The sequence below is a fragment of the Schistocerca gregaria genome, chromosome 9 (genome assembly GCF_023897955.1).
Source record: "Schistocerca gregaria isolate iqSchGreg1 chromosome 9, iqSchGreg1.2, whole genome shotgun sequence".
In the NCBI taxonomy this organism is placed as follows: Eukaryota; Metazoa; Arthropoda; class Insecta; order Orthoptera; family Acrididae; genus Schistocerca; species Schistocerca gregaria.
The window spans coordinates 84,322,138-84,346,676 of record NC_064928.1 but is presented as its reverse complement, the minus strand read 5'-3'; the positions used below and the strand labels follow the sequence as shown (position 1 = coordinate 84,346,676).

Here is a 24,539-nt window from a genome sequence, read left to right as displayed (position 1 = left end):
TTTGCACGGTTTTCAGGAGGAGCTTGACGTTTTTTCATGCTTTTGGCAGGTGCCTTAGGAAGCTTCTGTCGACCCTTCAGTAAGGAGTCTCCAAGGCGTGTTTTATAAGACGAAGACGTCAAAACAGCTGATGAACTTGGCTTACGATCTCTGTTGGAAACCGTCCTCTTTAGAGGAGGAACTGGCATGATATCTTGTGGAGTTACACACGTATTTCATGAGGTATTAGACAACGATGTTGACCTTCTGTTTTATCCATTTCAGTGAGATACTGCACCAACTGTTTCTCAAAAGCATCATGTAGTACAAGCTCAAGTCTCAAAGAAACACATTCGTCAGGTGACATATCACTATGCACAAACCTTTGAAGTGTCACTGAAAGTTTTTACTGCTCTTCTTAACCCCACCTGCTTTCCCTTGAGGCTATTATAGCATCCCACTTCTTCACAATAGCTCTTGGTTTCCGATCAGTTAGCTTTCGTGGCATGTAGAAACAGACGCAAAACTTATTAGAAGTAATGAATTTGATGTTGGTATTGTAGAAACGTTTCCACAATGCCATCGTATGTATGCTTCCGCATTACCTACACAATGGCCGTTTTAAATTTCGGTAGATTACATTAAGCAACTATCCATTTAAGGTTGACAAAGGACTGCTAAAACCTTTTATGCACCACCGTTTATAAGCTATCAGACGTAAAGAAAGATGACTACAAAGTATATAGATAAATACAACTTACCTCGAAAAAGATTTAGAAAATGCGCGAACATAAATTGCATCACTGTCACGGCATCTGTTGCTCAACTGACTTCTAACCCTCTACCGTGACAAACAGGAACTATTGCAACAATTTCTGGCTGCCCCACTACAGTCCAGCTCTCTGCAGGCCAGATACTAGACGTTTCCACATTACCCACACGTTTCCACATTTACACCCCTACATCTATGAACTATTAAGAAAAAGCTTTTGGAGGTAATTGTATGAGCCAGTCAAATGTTTTTGGTTCAACAGATTTAAAAATGGCCGCGATTCATTTGAAGATGAAACTCGGTCTGGCCATCCTTCCGCCTCTAAAAGAAACGAAAATATTGTGAAAGTTCGCGACTTAGTGCGCTCTGATCGTAGACTTACAATTGGCAAGATGGCTGATGAACTTAATTTAAGTTTCTATGCTGTTCAGTCAGTTTAAACTGAAAATCTAAACATGCGTCGAGTGTCTGTAAAATTGATTCCAAAATGGTTGTCAAGTGACCAGAGGTAATACTGACTTGAAGTGTGGCAAGAACTGTTTAATCAGACTAAAAACGACCCAGATCTGTTAAATAGGGTAATTACAGGTGACGAATCGTGGGTGACCCTGAAACCAAAGTGCAGTCTTAGCAGTGGAAGACTCCAGGTTCACCACGACCGAAAAAAGCACAGCAAAGTCGGTCGAAGGTGAAGACAATGTTGGTGATTTTTTTTAGAAACTACCCGTATTGTCATGGGCGTACCCAGCGAAGGTCATGGGAGGTCAACTGCCCCCCCCCCCTCTAGAAGATATTCGCAGTTTTTGACTAGTTTACTGTCTTATTTAATAAGAAATTCTGCATGTTTTCTCGGATTGTACAAGTGCATTCCTGCATTTAAAATATTTATTAAAAGCAGTTTTTCATTGGTTTACTGTTTTATTCAATAAGAAGTGCTGTATGTTGTCTCGAGTCCTTGTTTCCTGAGACTAGTATGACCCCCCCCCCCCCCCCCCCCCCCTCAGTTCAGATCCTAGGTACGCCCTTGCGTATTATGCAATACAGGCAATTAATCAGGCATACTACAAATGTAAATTTTAATTTTAATAATTAATATTTACACAGTTGCTGACAGGGCCGCGAAATGTTGAAGATATTTACTGCAAATGTGTCCTTGAGCATTTAAGCGAAAAGGTGCGGCAGAGAAGGCCATTGTGGGAAGACTGGAGCTGGGTGCTACAGCATCACAACGCGAAAGCTCATCGTGCCTTCTCCATCGTTGAGTTTTAGACCACATTCGTCTGATTTGGCACCTGCGGACTTCTACCTGTCTCCTAAATTGAAATTTTCACTGAAAGGGAAGCGCCGGCCAAAGTGGCCGAGCGGTTCTAGGCGCTTCAGTCTGGAACCGCGCGACCGCTACGGTCGCAGGTTCGAATCCTGCCTCGGGCATGGATGTATGTGATGTCTTTCAGTTAGTTAGGTTTAAGTTGCTCTAAGTTCTAGGGGACTGATGACCTCAGATGTTAAGTCCCATTGTGCTCAGAGCCATCTGAACCATTTGAAAGGGAAACCATTTGACTCGATTGAAGACATCCAGGCAAATATAGAAAGCGCTCTTAACACATTTCAGGAAACAAATTTTCAGGAATGTTTCCAAACGTGGAAACACCATTGGAGTCGGTGTGTTCAGTGAGAATGGGACTATTTTGAAGGAGATGCATCGCAGTATCTTGTAAGTACATTGTACAATTTCAAGCCCATTCTTAAGACTCTCCCATCAAACCTCGTACGAGCCCTCGCTGTAAGGAGGCGTAAGACCGTCGCATTGAACGACGATTATGTTGAAAAATAAGGGTTTGTAGCCAAAAGAGTGAGGAATGTTCCTTATTGAACGCCCCTGGTACATTTCATAAAGTCAAACACAACAATGTCATCAGGAAAAAGAAGGCGGTTCTGATATGTTCCCATCATCTACTGCTACTTTGTTCCCAGATTAGGCTCTTGATAACATCTTTTCTGAGAATAGTTTCTGTGATAGAAATTTCCATGGCAGATTGCTCTTTCCAGTCTGAACATTCCCTCTGTGTCGATGAAATCCTAGAGAACCTGTAACATTGGAAAATGGACATGCCGTGTGGTTAGGGCCTCCCGTCGGGTAGACCTTCCGTCTAGATTAGATTACATTAGATTAATACTAGTTCCATGGATCATGAATACGATATTTCGTAATGATGTGGAACGAGTCAAACATAAGTAAGTTAATATAAGAACTTTTTTATTTTCTTAAAAAAAATTTTAAATAATTTTTTTTTCTTAATTTTTATCTAAAAATTCGTCTGTGGAGCAGAAGGAGTTTTCATTCAGAAATTCTTTTAATTTCTTCTTAAATACTTGTTGATTATCTGTCAGACTTTTGATACTATTTGGTAAGTGACCAAAGACTTTAGTGGAAGTATAATTCACCTCTTTCTGTGCCAAAGTTAGGTTTAATCTTGAATAGTGAAGATCATCCTTTCTCCTAGTATTGTAGTTACGCACACTGCTATTACTTTTGAATTGGGTTTGGTTGTTAATAACAAATTTCATAAGAGAGTATATATACTGAGAAGCTACTGTGAATATCCCTAGATACTTAAACAAATGTCTTTTTTCTGATTACACGCTTTTGTGCAATAAATACTTTATTCCTCAGTGATGAATTACCCCAAAATATGACGCCATATTGAGTGAAAATAGGCGTAGTAATCTAATTTACTGTTTACCACCAAAATTTGCAATGATCCTTATTGCATAAGTAGCTGAACTCAAACGTTTCAGCAGATCAGCAATGTGTTTCTTCCAATTTAATCTCTCATTAATGGACACACCTAAAATTTTTGAATAATCTACCTTAGCTATATGCTTCTGATTAAGGTCTATATTTATTAATGGCGTCATACCATTTACTGTACGGAACTGTATGTACTGTGTCTTATCAAAATTCAGTGAGAGTCCGTTTACAAGGAAACACTTAGTAACTTTCTGAAAGACATTATTGACAATTTCATCAGTTAATTCTTGTTTGTCAGGTGTGATTACTATACGGTGACTTGCGTATCGATGGGGATGAAATGATGATGATAAGGACAACACAACAGGAGAAAATCTCCAACCAAGCCGGGAATCGAACCCGGGCCGTTAGGTACGGCACTCCGTCGCGCTGACCACCCAGCTACCAGGGGTGGAGACTGTAGCATTGAAATATACATTCTTCTCCCTTCGCACTGTTTGTCATACGTTACGGAGGTGCTCAACAAACTGCACGGTCAGATACAGAAAGGCATTGTGCGTCACTGACAGTTTCGCCACATAAGTCTCGCGAAATGACGGTGACAGGGAAAAAAACAGATGAGACAGTGATGTTTCTCAGTTCTCGTGTGAACTTGAAATCGCAGTTCTCTTTTGCGGTTACATTTCTTTAGTGTGTGATTGGTAAAGTTACTTTCTTTATTCATTCGCTTGGAAGGGTTTTTACATGGGCCACCTAATATCCTCTTGTCCCTCCCGATGTTCTCACTGATATGGAAACTTAACATTGGTGTGCGAAAGTTAAGGATAAAACTGTTAAAATTCAATTAACGAATTAGTTAGTTTTTAACGATATCATGGTTCAGGGAGAATTGTACCTACTTCTCTACTTGTATCGTGATACGCCAAGTACTGTGATTTTGTCATGGATCTGAAGTTACCTTTCATTGATATGACCCTGTAAATTCCTAACATTCGACGTATATCAACGTTCTTGGACAATGTGGGTGTGCGTACAAGTAAACGGAGCACTTGTGTGACATCATTCGAGTCTTACCAATACTAATTCTTTCCACGCACCATCTGCGAGCAGTACAGGAAAGGGCAGAAGGTGTAGGAGGCGGGAGGTTCAAGTACCCTCTGCCACACACCGTCAGGTCTCTAGCGAGTCTGAATGTAGATGTAGATACAGAATTTATACGTAATTTCTAGAAAGTAATAATCATAGTTTATTATTGTTTGTACGACATTGCGCTGTATCTTGAGAAATAGAGGTAATCAGACACTTTCGCGATCATCTTTGCTGAATTGCTACGTAACAACTTTGTTCTGGATACTTTTATCTAATGCTTGTTAGTTCACTGACTGATAATGCTAGTGTGGGCGTACTGAATGTATGAAATATATTTCGACATTATTAAGAGTTCATGATACATACGCAAGTTACTGCAACTGTACTACCAAAATTATATAGGTTTTATTTCAGCTTTGTCAACCTCAAGGACGCTGTTATGCTGGTAGTGCGGATATCCAACTGTCGTAGCGCCACAGGCGATATCTGCACACTTAGCGAGTAAGTTCTATGTCTGTGTTGACTCCACGGCTGGCGAAGCGCTACCCTTGTATCCCCATTTAATCGGTTACTCGAAGTTATCAGAGGTGAGCAAAATCCATCGTTTGATTTGCAACTTTGAACACATCAGATTCTGATTTCGTGTTGCAGCGTCCAGCTGTCGTTGCAACAGCTTCTGTTGTGTTGTTGACGTTCCTGCTATTTCAAATTTGTTTTCTTCAGAGTTTTAACGGTGGCTGTTCGTGTGCGCCGTCTTTCGTGCCATAGTCCGCAGTGTCGTCAATAAATACTACACGTGTTTAACAATATTAAAGTCTATAGATTTCTCGTCGTGTCACGTAGCTGCATTAAGACTCCCGATCTGCGGAATAGTGGGAATGCTCGTATCTGGATACAGAAGTCACAAATTAGAATTCCGGTCGGACTACGGAATTCTCAGTCTTTTAGCCATACGTCATTTGTTACTTGAAGAAACCACTGATGGTTTTACTTTTAAAGTCCCCTTTCCCCGGTAGAATTTATGGACCCGGTTAGGCACACTAAAATCGAGGAGGGGGCGCCCAATTGAAAGACCTGCACAGGACTTCGGACTGCACGGCAGTAGGTAAAAGTTTTAGTGGACTCTTTCCAGTTTTCGTACTTTGTGTACCATATATGTGAATCAGATGCATAAACATATCAGCGACTGTGCATAATGTAATGTAGTTTTTCCGAATTCAGTTTGCAGATGTAGTTTTTAAGCTAAGGTGTGTTAAATGCGGCAAGGTGCTTAAAAATTGCGCCTATTTCTACATCAAGGTATGCTACCCGTTAGTGTATTCCCATCACCTTTACTTGGAATAAACATTCGTTGACTTCGGCAAATCATAACAAGACTGTCACATTCCAGCCTGAAGGCCTCCACAGACGCACTAACTTATCGACCCACCGACCAGCTTCTTTCCAGCCTACACACATCCCGACCGAATACACTGGGTGATTGCAGCCCCACCCTGTTGCGATGTATCTTAAGTTCACTGTTCGTTTCGTACAGAAACAAAACCTGGGTTTACCTTGGCTGTTCTAGAGGTAACAAAGCCAAAAAACGCAGATGGAAAGTTGTAGGCAAAAGAAATAACTAATGCAGAGAAAGAAATTTACCCAGTTTAAGCAGCTGGGAGCAGATTTTCGTTATTACGAATCGATGAAATATGCATTTCAGAGCTAGTGAATATCATTCTTAACGAACAGTGACGAGGGACGCTGTTAATTACATTACGATTTTTAGCCAGTGGCAGAAGTTAAAAGGCCGTTAAATTCAATGTTATATTCCTAACTAAAATGGTTTCTGCAACCTGCTACGTGATTTATAGTTGACAGAAGAAATGTCATGATAAAGCAGAATACATCAACCAAGACATTCGTGTAAAATTTATGAAGAGTTGTTTATGTATTTAGCTTAAAAGATGGCCTGAGAGTTTCAGAAATTCATTTAAAGTTCAAAGAAAGACACCTGGCTGTGGCGCATGCCATCTAATAAATAACAGATAAATAAGAAATATTTTTAGCGTGATGTCTGATGTTATTCCCTACTGGGCACACGTGGCAAGGGCTAGAACGCTATATTTTTTGACGTGAGCATAACTGCTTGAGATTCTGACTATTGCTTTTTAGCAATCTAAGATATAGCAACATGTCACTCTGAAGACACCCCTAGTAGTTGTCGAAACCCAGGTGAATGTACCTACCATTTATGTGAAACAGGTTGGCTGTTCAATCGTACGTTGAAGTTCATTCAGTAAGGGGCTTTTCTTTTTGCTCATGTCTGACTGGAATGTTGCAGCCAGCCACAAATTCCTCTGCTGCTGCTGTGCCAACCTATTCATCTCAGAACAGCACTTGCAGTTTACGTACTCAGTTTTCTGTTGGATGCAATACAATGTGCCTTCTACAGTTTCTACTCTCAATAGCTCCTAGCACCATGGAAGTAATTTCGTTATGTTTTAGCACAAGCCCTGTCATCCAGTCCCTTGTCTGTTTTCCATATGTTACTTTCCAATTTTCCAGAGAATCTCATTCCTTACCTTATCAGTCCACCTAGTGTTCAACATTCGTCTGTAGCACCACATCTGTTTCCCAAGAGTCCGTTTCACTGCCATACAATGCTGTGTTCCAAATACACATTCACAGTAATTTCTCCCTCAAATTAAGACCTATGTTTAATACCACTAAACTTCGCCAGGAATGCTTCTCACAAGGGGAGGCCACCAATTGTGAAATTCATATTCGAGTCATGCTCCGCATAATAAAAGCTCACGGCCAGAGGTGTAATGTGGCAAAGCACCAAGATGCACTTCTCAGCCGTTGTCGAGAAAATCGACAGTTAAAAGAAACCGTCGCGGTAAAGTACTATCTACGATTAAGTTTTCTACAGCGTCGTGGCGCAGCGGTAAGCGCTCTGATTCGTAATGCGAAGGTCGCCGGATCGAATCTCGCGCCCTGCAACATTTTTTATTAGTTTTTGTAATTCAAATATATATATATATATATAAACTATTAATGAATTGCTTATGCATGTTGGTGAAGGCGGATCGCTCTCCAATTGTACCGCCTCCATTTTTCCGTTTAACACGGTGTACCAAAGCTCTCACGTTCGCACTTATTTTCGACGATGTTACAAGTTGCGCTAGGGACCGCACCTACCTTCTTTCGAAGTAAGCAGGCAAATACGCTGTTATGCGGCGGCTCGTTTCGGCCCATTCGACATCTGTCCTTAAAGCGTAACGAGCGAGTAACGGAGTTCATATTTCAAACCTGCCACAGCAAATTTGTGTTCGTGGGTTTCTATTCTAATTCGAACGTTTGACTCACGCTATACGTATTCGTTTCGGAATATCATTTCTACGTCTTCCGTTAACTATAAGTGGTCAACATTATGAAGACAATAACATTTGTGAAATACAACTTTGTTTGCGGAAAACATAATGATGTTCGAAGTCGCCAGTTTTTCCACGACAAACGACTTTCAACAACTTATTATATGTATAATTGTTGCAGCTGATTGCCAGGATATATATATATATATAATCATTACTTTTGTCTTTCTTGGATTTATTCTCAGCCCAAAGTTTGAGCTCGTTATACTGTTCATTCCTATCAGCAGATCTTGTAGTTTTTTTACTTGATGCAAATGTTGTCAGCGATTGTTAAGATTGATATCCGTCCACCTTGAATTTTAATTCCACCCTTGGAGCTTTATTCCCGTCACTGTTTCTTCAAAGTATAGATTATATCAGTCATACACCCTTTCTAATCAGAGTACTTCGTTCTTCGCCTCCTGCACATAAGGTACACTACCCATTATTCGCTATAGTTTACCCCTATTCTCCTCAGAACTCTGCACCACTTGAAACTGTCAAACGCTTTTTCCAGGTCGACAAATCCTACTGATATCTTGATTTTGTTCAGTCTTGCTTCCATTATCATCCCCAACATCAGAACTACCCCGCTGGTGTCTTTACCTTTCCTACAACTAAACTCAGCGTCATCTAATACAGCCATTGTTAAAACTGAACAAAAAAATTTGCTCTACATAGCAGAGGACTTATACCAATGAAGCAATTTGATTCAACGTACATTAAATGTCGATATTTCTGTTACTGGGTTTCAGTTCAGGTGGTGCTGTTGTGGTCTTCAGTCCAGACTTGTTTGATGATGCAGCTCTCCACCCTGTGCTGTGCAAGCCTCTTCCTGTTAAAGTAACTACTGCAAGCTACGTCCTTCCGAATCTGCTTACTGTATTCCTATCTTGGTCTCTCTACGATGTTTACCCCCAACGCTTCCCTTTACTACTAAATTGATCCCTTGATGCAGCACATCTAAAATGCTTCTATTCTCTTCTTGCGTAGACTGTCGTCCGTGCTTCACGTCCATACACGGCTCTTTAAAATTTTTTTGTGGGATCTGAAATTTAAAAACCTCACACGGACGTGATGTAGCTTCACTGATCAGGATAGTAAAAAAACATGCGTATATTACGGGAATTTCATTCACAAAGCAGGATTATCACATTCACACAGTTAAATACTGTTCTATCCTGATTAAATTGAGCTTAACTTAAATTCCATAAGGTAGTGAAGCAATTTCGAAGTCTCGGTGCGACGAAAATTGTCAGTCGATCTCCTGAAAAAATTTGTAATTATTAACTTTCGGTGATCACATGGGGAAGATCGGAGATCTGCTGGTAAGGCGGTGTTAGCCTATTTATTGGAAGTAATAAACTGGATATCTTGAGCATACGAAACGGCAGGTTCGTCCAGTGTAAATCAGACGTTCCCCTCTGATCCCGTGCAACACAGCGTAGTAAGCAGACACTGTCAATAATAATCAGTTAAATAATACGCGAACACACTTACTTTAGTTTAGTTCATGTATTAAATTCCTTCTTATACAGAATCTCATAAAGATGGCGACTAGCTGAACAATACATACATATACATCTTCGTTCTTTCACGGCTAATCGGCAAGATCTGAATCGTTCTTTTAATAAGAGAAAACATAGATAGCAGAGAAGCTGTTCCATGGAGTAAATGGACGCTCCAAGGAATAATAGGGCTTGAAACTACTTTGCATTGATAATCATCGTATATTAAAGTTTAGGAATCAATAAGATAAGAGATATTTAGAAATATATACCGAGTTATATAATTTATAAAATTTCTGAAAATATCGCGGAGAGATCGCTGCAAGAGACATGACAGCTCACACAATACAAATGCTTTCAGAAACGACTTCCCGACGCTTTATTCTCGATGTTAACGGATTTCTCTTCTTCAGAAATGCTTCTCTTCCCATTGCTAGTCTGTATTTTTGTATCCTTCCTACTTCGACCATCATAAGTTATTTTTATTACCAAATACCAAATCGCATCAATTACATTCACATTTCCTAATCAAACTCCCCCAGAATCAGAGGATTTAATTAGATTATATTCTATTCTCCTTGTTTTGCTTTTGTAGAGGTTCATCTTACATCCTACTTTCAAGACACTGTTCATTCCGTTTAGCCGCTCTTCAAAGTCGTTTCCTGTCTGACAGAATTACAATGTGTTTCTTGACGTCCGCAAGGCGTTTGACACAGTTCCCCACAGTCGTTTAATGAACAAAGTAAGAGCATACGGACTATCAGATCAATTGTGTGATAGGATTGAGGGGTTCCTAGATAACAGAACGCAGCATGTCATTCTCAATGGAGAGAAGTCTTCCGAAGTAAGAGTGATTTCAGGTGTGCCGCAGGGGAGTGTCATAGGATCGTTGCTATTCACAATATACATAAATGACCTGGTGGATGACATCGGAAGTTCACTCAGGCTTTTTGCAGATGATGCTGTGGTGTATCGAGAGGTTGCAACAATGGAAAATTGTACTGAAATGCAGGAGGATCAGCAGCGAATTGACGCATGGTGCACGGAATGGCAATTGAATCTCAATGTAGAAAAGTGTAATGTTGTGAGAATACATAGAAAGATAGGTCCCTTATCATTTAGCTACAAAATAGGTCAGCAACTGGAAGCAGTTAATTCCATAAATTATCTGGGAGTACGCATTAGGAGTGATTTAAAATGGAATGATCACGTAAAGTTGATCGTCGGTAAAGCAGATGCCAGACTGAGATTCATTGGAAGAATCGTAAGGAAATGCAATCCGACAACAAAGGAAGTAGGTTACAGTACGCTTGTTCGCCCACTGCTTGAATACTGCTCAGCAGTGTGGGATCCGTACCAGATAGGGTTGATAGAAGAGATAGAGAAGATCCAACGGAGAGCAGCGCGCTTCGTTACAGGATCATTTAGTAATCGCGAAAGCGTTACGGAGATGATAGATAAACTCCAGTGGAAGACTCTGCAGGAGAGACGCTCAGTAGCTCGATACGGGCTTTTGTTGAAGTTTCGAGAACATACCTTCACCGAGGAGTCAAGCAGTACATTGCTCCCTCCTACGTATATCTCGCGAAGAAACCATGAGGATAAAATCAGAGAGATTAGAGCCCACACAGAAGCATACCGACAATCCTTCTTTCCACGTACAATACGAGACTGGAACAGAAAGGAGAACCGATAGAGGTACTCAAGGTGCACTCTGCCACACACCGTCAGGTGGCTTGCGGAGTATGGATGTAGATGTCATCGGCAATCCTCAGATTTTTTATTTCTTCTACCTGAATAATTCCTACTCTTGATTTTTCTTTTGCTTCCTCTATTGCTTGTTCAAAATACAAATCGAGTTATACTGGGATAGATTAAAAGCCTGTCTCAATGCCTTCTCAACCACCGCTTCCCTTTCATGCCGCTCGACTGTTGTGCCTGCCATCTGTTTTCTGTACAAATTGCGAGCAGCCTCTCGCTGCGTGTGTTTTACCCCTGAGACCAGAAATTTTAACCGTTCGGTATGTTCTGTGCGCTCTGCTGTGAATGCCGCCGCTAATTCATGCATTAAAGTTTATGGTAGCGAGTAGTTGAGTGAGTTTAGATTCCACTTGTTGCGAGTTACCATCGTTGATAGACGTGGCAAGTGATCAGTGATCTCTATACATCCTGGATGTAGAAGTCTGGTCTCTGAGTATATGACTGGAGCGTGTCTGCACACACGTATGCTTTGCATGGTCCGCCATGTTGTAGTTTGGCAAACAAATTTCCATCGGTCTGTACGTGACAAGGAATTGCAGACTGGTTTATTATTTTGAACTTCGTCGTTATGTGATGTAATTGGCTGATGTTGGAGCGGAATCGAAAAGTACATTCTCTTCTTGTTCTCGTGACATATCCTACCAGCCATGTTGTAATTTCGCAAGAAACGAAGTATGAGCATCTGACTGGCACGATCAGACAGCTGAAGTTCACCATCCAGGCTGTATAGAGATCACTGCAAGTGACAAATTCTGCATAAGCGAGAGATATAATTTGCAGGATATACGCTTTCTCCAAGCGGAAAGCACGCACGTGGGCGTACCGCAACTGTCTCTTGGAATCGTCAACAATGCAATTCCTGACTGAGATTTTCACTCTGCAGCGGAGTGTGCGCTGATATGAAACTTGCTGGCAGATTAAAACTGTGTGCCCGACCAAGACTCGAACTCGGGGCCTTTGCCTTTGGCGGGCAACTGCTCTAGTAGAGCACTTGCCCGCGAAAGGCAAAGGTCCCGAGTTCGAGACTCGGTCCGGCAGACAGTTTTAATCTACCAGGAAGTTTCAATGTAATTTCTGCCCGTGAATCGACATGCCCGGAACGCCGTCGTTCGTGGATCGAACTACAGTAAACCTAAACATGGTCCTAAGCGGCTGTAATGTGATGTGTAATCGTGCCATTAGATAATTTAGACTGAAGGTCATTGTCAAGCACATTTGTAACATCAGTATATCATGTCATTTTCAAATCACTCTTAATTATGAGGAAGTAGCCATATTCCATCATTTTAGGAAAAGACCCACGCTACAGTGACGCCTTTTATGATTGTAAGAATACCAATCTTTTTGCTATGTTTGTGTACGTAACCTGAAAAGTAACTTGAAAAATGGTTCCCGCATTGGTCACCCCCGCACTGCACATACCGTAGAGTCGTGACAATGCTGCCACAGTTGGGATACAGCAGTCTTCCACACTGTTTAGAAAAGTCATCGTACAATCAAGAGTGAGATGTTGACAGAGAAATATGGGATTTTGTCAAAAGCATAAAATAGTACGTATTGTGTGTGATTTGTTTTGCAACATTTAAATAGCCCCTATTCGGAGTTTTTATTCTTAAATTGCGTTCTGTACATTATCCACCAATGCTGTGGCCTTATGTAACTGTATTACGTGTTCCCAGCCACGTCTTGATGTGGCTGTGTGGCTCACGGGGGTAATCATTCCCTGAGGGCTAAAATGAAATTTTCTGAGGTGTAAAAGCTAAACCAGTCAGTTTGTCACGAAACCATTTTGGGAAGATCGTTACTATTACAATTTTGTAAGACTCTAATACTGTTTATAAACGTTGTAAACAGTTATTCTCAATTAGTAGTATTAATGTGATGGAAGTTACAGGTTGCTCACATAGTCCACCCACTACAAACATGTCTCCGCAATATCTTTCTTCCAGGAGTGCTAGTAGTGAGTTTCGCAGGAGAGCTTCTGTAAAGTTTGGAAGGTAGGAGACGAGGTACTGGCAGAAGTAAAGCTGGTACGACGGAGCGCGAGTCGTGCTAGGATAGCTCAGATGGTAGAGCACTTGCCCGCGAAAGGCGAAGGTCCCGAGTTCGAGTCTCGGTCCGGCACAGTTTTAATCTGCCACGAAGTTCCATATCAGCGCACAATCCGCTGCAGAATGAAAATCTTATTCTGACATGCTCAATATCTGAAGAAAATGTTTTGTCTTAGTTGTAAATGGTACGCGCAGTATTCCAGGAATTGATTCGTTACTCGCTCTGAAATGTGTCAAATGGATTGACTGCACGACTACTACTACTACTACTACTACTACTATCAATGCCTGTCGTCAGACACAAAGCATTAACAGCCTGAACTCTTCCAGTTGGTCAGTTCAGAAATGAGTGCAGCAATCGATTGATATACGAACAGTAAGTGTAGCGCACGTATTATCACTTGCTCGTTTTTAATTGGGGTTGCTGCCTTATCTGTATACAACCTGGATGACGAACTTCAGCTGTCTGATCGTGCCAGTCATAGATGCTCATACTTCGTTTCTTGCGAAATTACAACATGGCTGGTAGGATATGTCACGAGAACAAGAAGAGAATATACTTTTCGATTCCGCTCCAAGATCAGCCTATTACATCATATAACGACAAAGTTCAAAATAATAAACCAGTCTGCAATTCTTTGTCACGTACAGACCTATAGAAATTTGTTTGCCAAACTACAACATGGCGGACGATGCAAAGCACACGTGTGTGCAGACACGCTCCAGTCATATACTCAGAGACCAGACTTCTACATGCAGGATGTAGAGAGATCACTGTCGTCAGACACAAAGCATTAACAGCCTGAACTCTTCCAGTTGGTCAGTTCAGAAATGAGTGCAGCAATCGATTGATATACGAACAGTAAGTGTAGCGCACGTATTATCACTTGCTCGTTTTTAATTGGGGTTGCTGGGTGCAGCCCTGAAAAGTGCGGCAATGGAGAGGAGTAATGCAGGGGAAGCATATTTTGTACCAAGTTTCTGCCCTATTTGGATGGTTAGCTGTCTTATTACTTGTGGGTAGCACTTACGGTTCATCACGAACTTCTTATTCATTGCAACAAATTTTAGTTAGGTACTAAAGTTGGTGGTAATGTGAGAAGGGGGGGAGCAACAGACGATGGGAGGCAGGGAGGTGGAGGGCTGGGGGTACTAGCAAATGTCTAGTTGCGCTCTGGTTGGTTGGTTGGGAGTAAAGGGACCAAACTACGGCGTCATCAGTCCCGGGTAATAGTCTAACAAGGGAACCTCCCCATCACACCCCCCTCAGATTGGCACAGTGGATAGTCCTCGAAAAACTGAACACAGATCAATCAAGAAAACAGGAAGAAGTTGTGTGGAACTACGAAAAACATAAGCAAAATATACAAACTGAGTAGTTTATGTGCAAGATAGGCAACACAAAGACAGTGAGAGATAAGGAGCGCCGTGGTCCCGTGGTTAGCGTGAGCAGCAGTCATAGAGGTTCTTGTTTCAAGTCTTCCTTCGAGTGAAAAGTTTAATTTCTTTATTTTCGCAGTTATGATCTTTGTTGGTTCATTGACGTCTCTGTTCACTGTAATAAGTTTGTCTGTGTTTTACGACCGCACCGCAAAACCGTGCGATTAGTAGACGAAAGTATGTGCCTCTCCAACGGAAATCGAAAACATTTGATGACAAGGTCATAGGTCAACCGATTCCTCCGCATGAAAACACGTCTGATATATTCCATACGACACTGGTGACAGCATGTGCGTCACATGACAGGAATATGTTGTCGACCCACCTAACTTGTACACTTGGCGAATGGGTAAAAAACACTCTTCTACCTTGCCCGATTTAGGTTTTCTTGTGGATGTGTGATAATCGCTCCCAAAAAAGTGATGAAAACATAAGAGTTTCACATAAACTGCCCCCCATTGCGGGTCCGGGGGTTAGAATAGGCCCGAGGTATTCCTGCCTGTCGTAAGAGGCGACTGAAAGGAGTCCCTCTCCCTCAAGGGGGTAGTTAGCGCCTGCGTCCGGAGACGGACGGTTTCACGACCTATATTTGGGTTCATTTTGGTTTTTCACTTCTTCCTTCCTTTGGTTGGTTCCTTCCTTCCTTTGGTTGGTTCCTTCCTTCCTTTGGTTGGTTCCTTCCTTCCTTTGGCTGGTTCCTTTCTTTGTTCTTCTCCATCTCACTGTCTTACTTACTCTTCTCCTTGCCCCCGCCCCCCTTCCCCTTGCCTCCGCCCCGGGGTTTGAGACAGTCTGTCCTTTCTTTCCCTCTTTCCTTTCTTTTTTCTCTTCTTCCTTCCTCCCTGTGCGTGCCTGAAGGCCGACCCACGCGTAGCCGGTGACGGGGCAACGCGTAATTCCCCGCCCTGGGTAGACAAGTAAGGCACGCACGTACCCCCTGGTAAAGGCCAGGCCCAGGGAGGGGTGATTGCCTGAGCTGACACCTTCCGACCATCCGATTGGTCCCTCCATCCGTTTCTCGGGAGGTGTGACCTGAGGAAGAACGCTGTATCCAAGAAATTCGGGTCAAAGAGTGTGTCCACCTCGGCTGCTCGCAAGCTGTTTACTAGTAGGAAGCCCACGTTGCTCCCAGCGGGGAAATACTGTACTGTCCTCGCCTCTCCCCGGATTACCAGGGAGGTGGCAACGCAGACATGCTATCTGACTATCAGCACTACGGTCGTCCGTTCGGCCAGTGCTAAGATCGCCCGGTCGACGTCTCCTCTTCCTTCCGTCGCCCCTCCGACACAAGCATCTTTATCAGCTTCTGCCAGGACGAAGACCCAGAAGTCAGAAGCACGGACCTTCAAGAAAGAACCGTCTCGTGCAGACCTATGTACATCGAACCCTCAGCCATCGACCACTCCTTCCACAAAACGGCCTTCCAAGAAGGCTCATAGGAAGCACAGTTCTCCTTCCCCGCCACGGCGCATTTCTTCTCCTGCGCCACCCAGCGGTTGCCGCCCCAGGCCGTCATCCGTTTCTCCTGGCCGCACCGCTGGTAGCCGAACATATGGCCATTCACCAGCGGAGGAAGCTCCCCCTTCCGGCCATCTTCACAAGATGGCCGATGAACCTATAGAACAAATGGACGATGACTGTCCGCCTACTGCTAGCGGCGACAGTGCTCGCTCGAAGCCGGGCCCTCAGCGGCCTTAGAGATAACCCCTTCTTGCATCTTCTCACGATGGCACATATTCACTGGAATATTCTCAGCATTCGCTCCAACCAACAAGCTTCGGGCCTTGAAACCTCTTCCCGCGGCTTGGACGTCCTCCTCACGTCCTCGGCGGGAGGAGGTCGTTTTGGCCCGGCTACGACTTGGACACTGCCGGTTCAGCCATCGCCATCTGCTGACGACTGCGCCGGCGCCGTTCTGTCCATGTCGGCAATTGCTGACGCTCCGCCACATTTTAACGTCCTGTCCGGATTTTACTACGCTGCGTCTTGATATTGGCCTGCCATGTACTCTGGATGCCATTTTAGCGGATGACCCAGGAGCTGCTGCTCGCGTTCTTCGTTTCATCAACTTGACACCTGTCTAAGGACGTTTGATTATGCTGTAGTTTTTTAATCCTATGTCTGTTAATACGTCTTTTATAGTGTTGTCCCGTTTAGTTGCTGTTTCAACCTTGTGCCTCGTGGTACATTCCTAAATTAGTCAGGGCGCTAATGACCATTGTAGTTGTGCGCCCTAAAACCACAAAAAAATAGTCTTACAAATTTACTGTCTCTGATGGACACACGTCCAGATCATCCTCTCTCAAAACTCCATCTCTCCCCACATCCACCACTGCTGGCTGCTCACCAACTGTGCAACGCTACACGCTGTTCACATACAACTGCCCAACACTACAATAGCAAATTCCAACAAAGCAAACCAGCCACACACAGCACAGCCAGTGCTTTTCATACGGAGCGTTAGGTGACGTTACCAACATAAAAACCTAAGCAGCCTACTAACAAATGAATTTCCAATTTCCTAACGTTTTGATTTAGATTTCGTTATTTCCTATTACTGTACTTCATGAATATACGTAGTCAGGGTTGCTTTCTGTTTTATATATGCTTCCGTAGCCAGTCGATTAATACCAAACTAGGTGCTAAATACCTTGTTGTCATGTACATATGAAACCCTGATTCTCAAGCCTCTCGTTGTGCGATCCGAATAATACACCAACAAATATTAAATATTCTAAACTTATTTTTTATGCTGTACTTCAACGAGATACCGTTAACATAAACAATTTATAAACTTGTTTAGAAGGTAGCTACTTACATACATGATGCCAAGTAAGAAAACAGTATGGCTTTTCTATTGCAGGAAAGAGGATCGTTTCGTTGAATGAAGGCCCTGGCAATTGTGCTGGCACCATGAGTTTCAATTCGAGCAACAATTATTCTTTCTCTACAGGTATTAAACTTTGCCTTTTCATTACATGTTTCACTCTACAAATATTGTGAAAACTAAAATGTACTATCATTATTATAATGGCACTGCGGTCCTAAAATTTTTTTGTATAACACTGCTTTTATTTCAGTGTGATTTTCAGTGAATATGAATAAATGTGATGGACCATTGTTTAATTTCCCAATATGTAAAATGGCTTAAACTATTTTGATACACTTTCTAACAAATACTGCTGAGTAGAGGTAGGAAGAGACCTTCCTATGCATAGTCAAAATAGAGCGCATGTCATGTTGTTGTGGTCTTCAGTCCTGTGACTGGTTTGATGCAGCTTTCTATGCTGCTCTATCCTGTGCAAGCTTCATCTCCCAGTACCTACTGCAACCTACATCCTTCTGGATCTGCTTAGTGTATTCATCTCTTCGTCTTCCTCTACGAATTTTACCCTCCACCCTGCCTTCCAGTACTAAATTGGTGGTCCCTTGATGCCTCAGAACATGTCCTACCAATCGGTCCCTGCTTCTAGTGAAGTAGTGCCACAAACTTTTCTCCCCAATCCTATTCAATACCTCCTCATTAGTTATATGATCTACCCATCTACTCTTCAGCATTCTTCTGTAGCACCACATTTCGAAAGCTTCTATTCTATTCTCTTCTTTTCTAAGTTATTTATCGTCTACGTTTCACTTCCATACATGGTTAGACTCCATACAAATATTTTCAGAAACGACTTCCTGGCATTTAAATCTATACTCGATGTTAACGAATTTCTCTTCTTCAGAAACGCTTTCCTTGCCATTACCAGTCTACATTTTATATCTCCTCTACTTCGACCATCAGCAGTTATTTTGCTCCCCAAATAGCAAAACTGCTTTACTACTTTCTCATTTCCTAATCTAATTCCCACAGCATCACCCGACTTAATTCGACTACATTCCATTATACTCGTTTTGCTACTGTTGATGTTCATCTTATTCCCTTCTTTCAAGACACTGTCCATTCCATTCAATTGCTCTTCCAAGTCCTTTGCTGCCTCTGACAGAATTACAATGTCATCGGCAAACCTCAAAGTTTTTATTTTTTCTCCCTGGATTTTAATACCTACTCCAAATTTTTCTTTTGTTTCCTTTACTGCTTGCTCAATATGCAGATTTAATAGCATCGGGGAGAGGCTACAATCCTGTCTCACTCCCTTCCCAACCACTGCTTCCTTTCCCTGTCCCTCGACACTCATAACTGGCATCTGCTTTCTGTACAAATAGTAAATAGCCTTTCGCTCCCTTATTTTACCCCTGCCACCTTCATAGGAATACTCATATTAGCTCGTGATTGTTGTGAACGTCACGTACGCTTGCTACAATTTTTATAATTTCAAATGTTTTATTGAAGTGTAGCAGGTTGGTATCATTTTCCCTCTTCACTCTTTGGCAATGCAAAGGGTTGGTTGAATGGGATTTTCACTCTGCAGTAGAGAGTGCGCCGGTATGACGCTTACTGTCAGATTGAAACTGTGTGATGGACCAAGACTCGAACTCGGAACCTTTGCCTTTCGCGGGCAAATGCTCTACCATCTGAGCTACCCAATCACGACTCACGCCCTGTGCTCACAGCTTCACTTCTGCCAGTATCTCGTCTCCTACCTTCCAAACTTCACAGAAGCTCTCCTCCTAACCTTGCAGAACTAGCACTCCTGGAAGAAAGGATTTTGCGGAGACATGGCTTAGCCACAGCCTGGGCAGATGTCGGATGTCATAGGCACAGCAGACCGGTGAAATAGGACGGGTGGCGAACTATAGTGCAATTATAAAATTTATTGCTGGGCTGAGTACAAATGTGTGTGTGTGTGTGTGTGTGTGTGTGTGTGTGTGTGTGTGTGTGTGTGTGTGTGTGTGTGAGCACGCAGTGCTCCGAATGATCTAATGCCTCCACAGCCAATGACCCATGCATGTGTCAATTTAACATCACTAAACTGACAAGTGTGACTGGAATGGGCTGTGGCTATGCCATGTCTCCGCAAATAGCCTTTCTTCTAAAAGTGCTAGTCCTGAAAGGTTCGCAGGAGAGCTTCTGTGAAGTTTGGAAGGTAGGAGACGAGATACTGGCAGAAGTGAAGCTGTGACAGTGTTGGTTACTTACATCGGTGTTTTTCTGTCATCTCTTTACACGTTGTATTGCTAATTATTTTTCACTGTGCTATCTTTTTGTGTATACACTGATACGCCAGAACATTATGATCACCTACTTTAGAGCCAGTACGTCCACCTTTGGCGCAGGTAACAGCGGCAGTGTCATGGCGTGGAAGTAATGAGGCACTGGTAACTCGAACGCACGAGCCGCCACCCAAATCCCGTAAATTCCAGGAAGGGAAACGGGTGATCAGCTCTGAAGCCACGTTCACATATGTTGTGTTGGGTTTTCAGATATGGCGAGTTGGAGGGTCTGTACTCCTATTGGAATTCTACACTGTGTTCCTCAAACCACTCCACCACACTCCTGGCATTGTGACATGACACATTATCTTGATGAAAATTGTCACTGGCATTGGGAAACATGGCCGTAATGGATCGGCATATGTAGTCTGCAACCAGTGTAGGATACTCTTTGGTCATCATTGTGAATTATAGGAGCTTCACTAGACCCACGATTGATGTGAACATTGCCCAGAGCATAATGAAGATGCTGCCAGCTTGTCTCTGTCCTGCAGTACAGATGTCAAAGGAGCTGATCCCCTGGCAGATGACTGGTTCACACTCTCCCATCTGCATCATGAAGAAGGTGTAGTCATCAGAATATGCAACACTCTGCCACTGCGCCAGCATCCAGAGCCGATGGTCACGTGCCCATTTGAGTCGTAATTGCCAATGTTGTGGTGATAGACTGACACATGCATGGGTCATCGGCTGTGGAGGCATTTGGAGCATTCGAAGCGCTGCGTGTTCACACATTTGTACTCTGCCCAGCATTAAGTCTGATGAATGAAAAGCACCAGTTTGCTTTTGTTCTACAGCATAACTTTCATTGTTCACCGGTTCTCGGCTTACAAGGCCATCTTCAGACATTTACTGAGTATTATCACCAAAGAAGTTAAATGTTAGCAGACAACATTGGAAGAGAAGTAACACATCTAGACTGAAGTAGAAACATAAAGTAACATCTTTGGAAAGAAAAAGTAAAAATGAACAGTACATAAATAACAATGTAGTAGACAGGAAAAGGTTTAGCACAAAATAGGAATAGCATGCCTACATAAGTTTCTATTAATAAACAAAACTAATAAAATAAAATGAGTATTAGACAAGGCTGCATCAGGAGGTATGAAACATGGAGAGTGATACACAACCAATTAAAAGAAGATATGCCTCTGCCTGACTGTCCATGTTTCACACCCCTTGTAGTTCTCATCAAATACTGTTCATATTTTAATTCGCTCATTTATTTAATGAAAACTGGTACACAGCCACTGCTTTGATTATAATGTCAATGTTAAATTGCAGTACCCCCCCCAGGGGGCTCGCGGTCCTTTCGTGAGTACGTGCGTGGCGAGCACGGGGCCCCGAGCTATTGCAGCCTTCCTTCTTTTTCCGGGCTGCATTTCCTTTCCCTTCCCCTCCTTTCCTGTCCTTCATCCTTCCCTCCGACCTCTCCTCTCCCTCTCTTGGTGTCCCTACTTATGGTGTCCTTCCTTATGTTGGCCCTGCTATTCTCCTGGTTCTGTTGACCTTGCAATTCGGCCTTGTTCTGTAATTCCTTCATCCTTTTGGTATTCTCTGGTCCCCTCTGGGGTTTGACCTCCATCACTAAATTTTCTTCTGTAGTGTGAGCCATTTGGGGAAGAGCACCTTACCTAGTGTCTCCGGCGTGTGCCATCATCATTGATACCATCGTTTCCTTTACGTCGTTGTTTGACGCTAGGGTCCATAGCCAGCACGGTAGCCAGCCCGTGTGGTGGGGTCGCTATGTACCCTTTTGGTTGAGCCCCCTGAAAACACAGGGATCACACGTCTGATACCTGAGCTGTGACCTCCTCATGTAAGCCTAGGAGTGGTTGCTTGTCGTCCTGGAGCATCGGAACTCCCAGCAATGGCCGCCGTGCCAGACGGCCCTTGCTGTGGCTGGGTGGCGCCCATGAGGAGAGCCCCTGATCGGAGTGGGTGGTATCAGGGCGGACACTATGCTCATGAAACGCATAAGAGTCCACAACTCTGGCCGTTCTCCGGCCGTCTCTTTGACTGGAAAAGATTCTTCACGTGCTGCTTCCTCTGCCCCTTCCGCCTTCCCTTCCGTGGCTACCCCCTGGGAGGAGGGCCAGGCTCGTCGGCTGGGGGCGAAACCTTTCCCTCGCTATCTGGTTTGCGCCAGAACTGATGGGGATACTTTTACTCATACGAAACCTATGTTTTTTGTTGAACACATCGAAGACAAGTTTGGCGAGGTGGATTCTATCAGCAAGATGCGGTCTGGGTCGCTGTTGATTAAAACCGCTTCAGCTACCCAGTCTGCAGCTCTCCGTGCCTGTACCCATCTTGGTACGATTCCTGTGTCAATTACCCCACACCAGTCCTTGAACATGGTGCAAGGTGTAATTTTCCATAGAGACCTCCTCCTTCAATCTGATGAGGAACTTCGGGACAATCTAAGCCGGCGGGGGGTTCACTTTGTTCGGCGGGTTCAGAGGGGTCCGAAGGACAACCGCGTTGACACTGGTGCCTTTATCTTGGCCTTTGAAGGGGACACCCTCCCTGAGAAGGTCAAGATTATGGTCTATCGGTGTGACGTGAAGCCATACATCCCACCACCTATGCGATGTTTCAAGTGTTTGCGTTTTGGCCACATGTCTTCGCGCTGTTCGCAGGCCCCCCTCTGTGGTGACTGTGGACATCCGTTCCATGAGGGAAGTTCCTGTGTTCCCCCTCCTGTGTGCGTAAATTGTCGTGGAAATCATTCTTCACGGTCACTGGATTGCCCAGTGTATCAGAAAGAGAAAAAGATACAGGAGTATAAGACTCTTGATCGTCTCACCTATACCGAGGCCCGTAAAAAGTATACACGCCTTCATCCAGTGACCCTGACAACTAGTTATGCTTCAGCAGTATCTTCACCCCCTCCTCCTCATTCCTTACCCCAGTCCCAAACCCCTTTCCTCCGCCCTCCCCCTGCGGTTCCCACACCATCCCCCCCGGGCACCGCTTCCTCTCCCCGGCTGGAGAAGTGTCCTGCTTCTTCGGCGTCTGCCGGTCATGGGCGCCCCTCGCGGGATCCCCCTTCCCGGCACCTTCCAGGCCAAAGGTCTGCTGCCACGCGGCCACCACGAGAACCACGGTCTGCGGGCCCTCAGATCGCCCGCTCTCTTTCTGTTCCCGATCTTGCTGTGGCTGGCTCCATTTTGTTGCACAGCCCTCCACGATCCCAAACAGAAAGAAAGAAGAAGCACAAGTCCCGGGACAAGGAGTCTCTGGTATCGCCAGAGGTCTCGTCCCCATCTTCACAACCTAACTCTGACCTGTTATTCATGGATGTCGCCCCCTCCTTGTCGGTGACGGGTGGTGACCCACCGGCATGACTGACATTAGCCTGTTCACCCCCCAATTGACTCATCGTTCTTTGGCTATCCAGTGGAACTGTAATGGCTATTACCGTCACCTACCGGAGTTGCAACCCCTTCTTTCGTTTTACTCTGCGGCTTGTGTGGTTCTACAAGAAACTCATTTTACTGGTGGTCACTCACCAACCCTCCGTGGCTTCCGTGCTTTCTGTCGAAATCGGGTCGGCCCCCTACGGGCGTCTGGTGGAGTTTGCACGTTGGTCCGAACGGACATTGCCAGCACGTGGATTCCTCTCCAAACTACATTGGAAGCAGTTGCTGTTAGGATCCACCTGGACTCTGGAGTCACAATTTGCAATCTGTATCTCCCTCCTGACAGAACTCCTACACCTGCCTCCTTAAGTGCCCTCCTTCAGCAACTTCCTCCTCCCTTCCTTATACTTGGCGATTTTAATGCACATCATCCCTTGTGGGGCAGTGCATTTCCATCTAGTCGGGGTCATCTCATTGACCAGTTTATTACCGACCACGACTTGTGCCTTCTTAACGATGGCTCCCCAACCCATTTCAGTGCCGGTCATGGTAGCTTTTCTGCCATTGATCTTTCTCTCTCTTCTCCCTCCCTCCTCCCTTCCCTAAAATGGTCACCGCACGACGACCTTTGCGATAGTGACCACTTCCCGTTGATTCTCTCGCTCCCTTCCCGCTCCCCCATGGACAGATCACCTCGTTGGTCCTTCCAACGTGCCAATTGGCCTCTGTATACTGCACAGGTCGTTTTTTCTCCCTCATTGTCGGATGGTATTGATGATGTCATACGTGACATGTCTGACGCGATTGTTCACGCTGCTAGCCTTGCTATCCCGCGCTCATCTGGACCATTTCGCCGCCGGCAGGTCCCTTGGTGGAGTTCCGACATTGCCGTTGCCATCCGTGATCGCCGTCGAGCTTTGCAACACCTTAAGAGGCATCCATCCGTTGCCAATCTTATTACCTTTAAACGCCTTCGCGCAAGGGCCCGTTACTTAATCAAACGGAGCAAACGGATGTGTTGGGAACGCTTTGCTTCTTCCCTCGGTTCTGCTGTCCCTCTGTCGCGGGTATGGGCTACACTTCGCTCTCTCCAAGGTTGCCATCGGCAGTCTACCCTCCCGGGTCTTCACCTCCCGGATGGCCTTTGCACGGACCCGTTGATACTCGCGGAACACCTTGCGACCCATTTTGCAACAGCGTCGGCATCAGCCTCCTATCCGGCTGCTTTCCTTCCCCAGAAACAGCGGGCCGAAGCTTCCGCCTTATGTTT

At 44.2% G+C, this 24,539-nt stretch overlaps 1 protein-coding gene across 3 annotated transcripts in view; it reads left to right on the top strand.

Moving 5' to 3' along the window:
* Positions 1-4,861: 4,861 nt before the first annotated feature.
* LOC126291738 (speckle-type POZ protein-like) overlaps positions 4,862-24,539 on the top strand; it is a 45,372-nt gene continuing 25,694 nt past the window's right edge. The window contains exons 1-2 of one of the 3 annotated variants that reach the window (XM_049985412.1): positions 4,862-5,093; positions 17,611-17,700. In XM_049985412.1, the coding sequence (XP_049841369.1) occupies positions 17,661-17,700 (40 nt within the window). In that variant the 5' untranslated portion in view covers positions 4,862-5,093; positions 17,611-17,660. Of the gene's footprint in view, positions 5,180-5,231; positions 5,698-17,610; positions 17,701-24,539 lie in introns of those variants that run through there. The other 2 variants (XM_049985410.1, XM_049985411.1) reach the window with 2 other exon arrangements.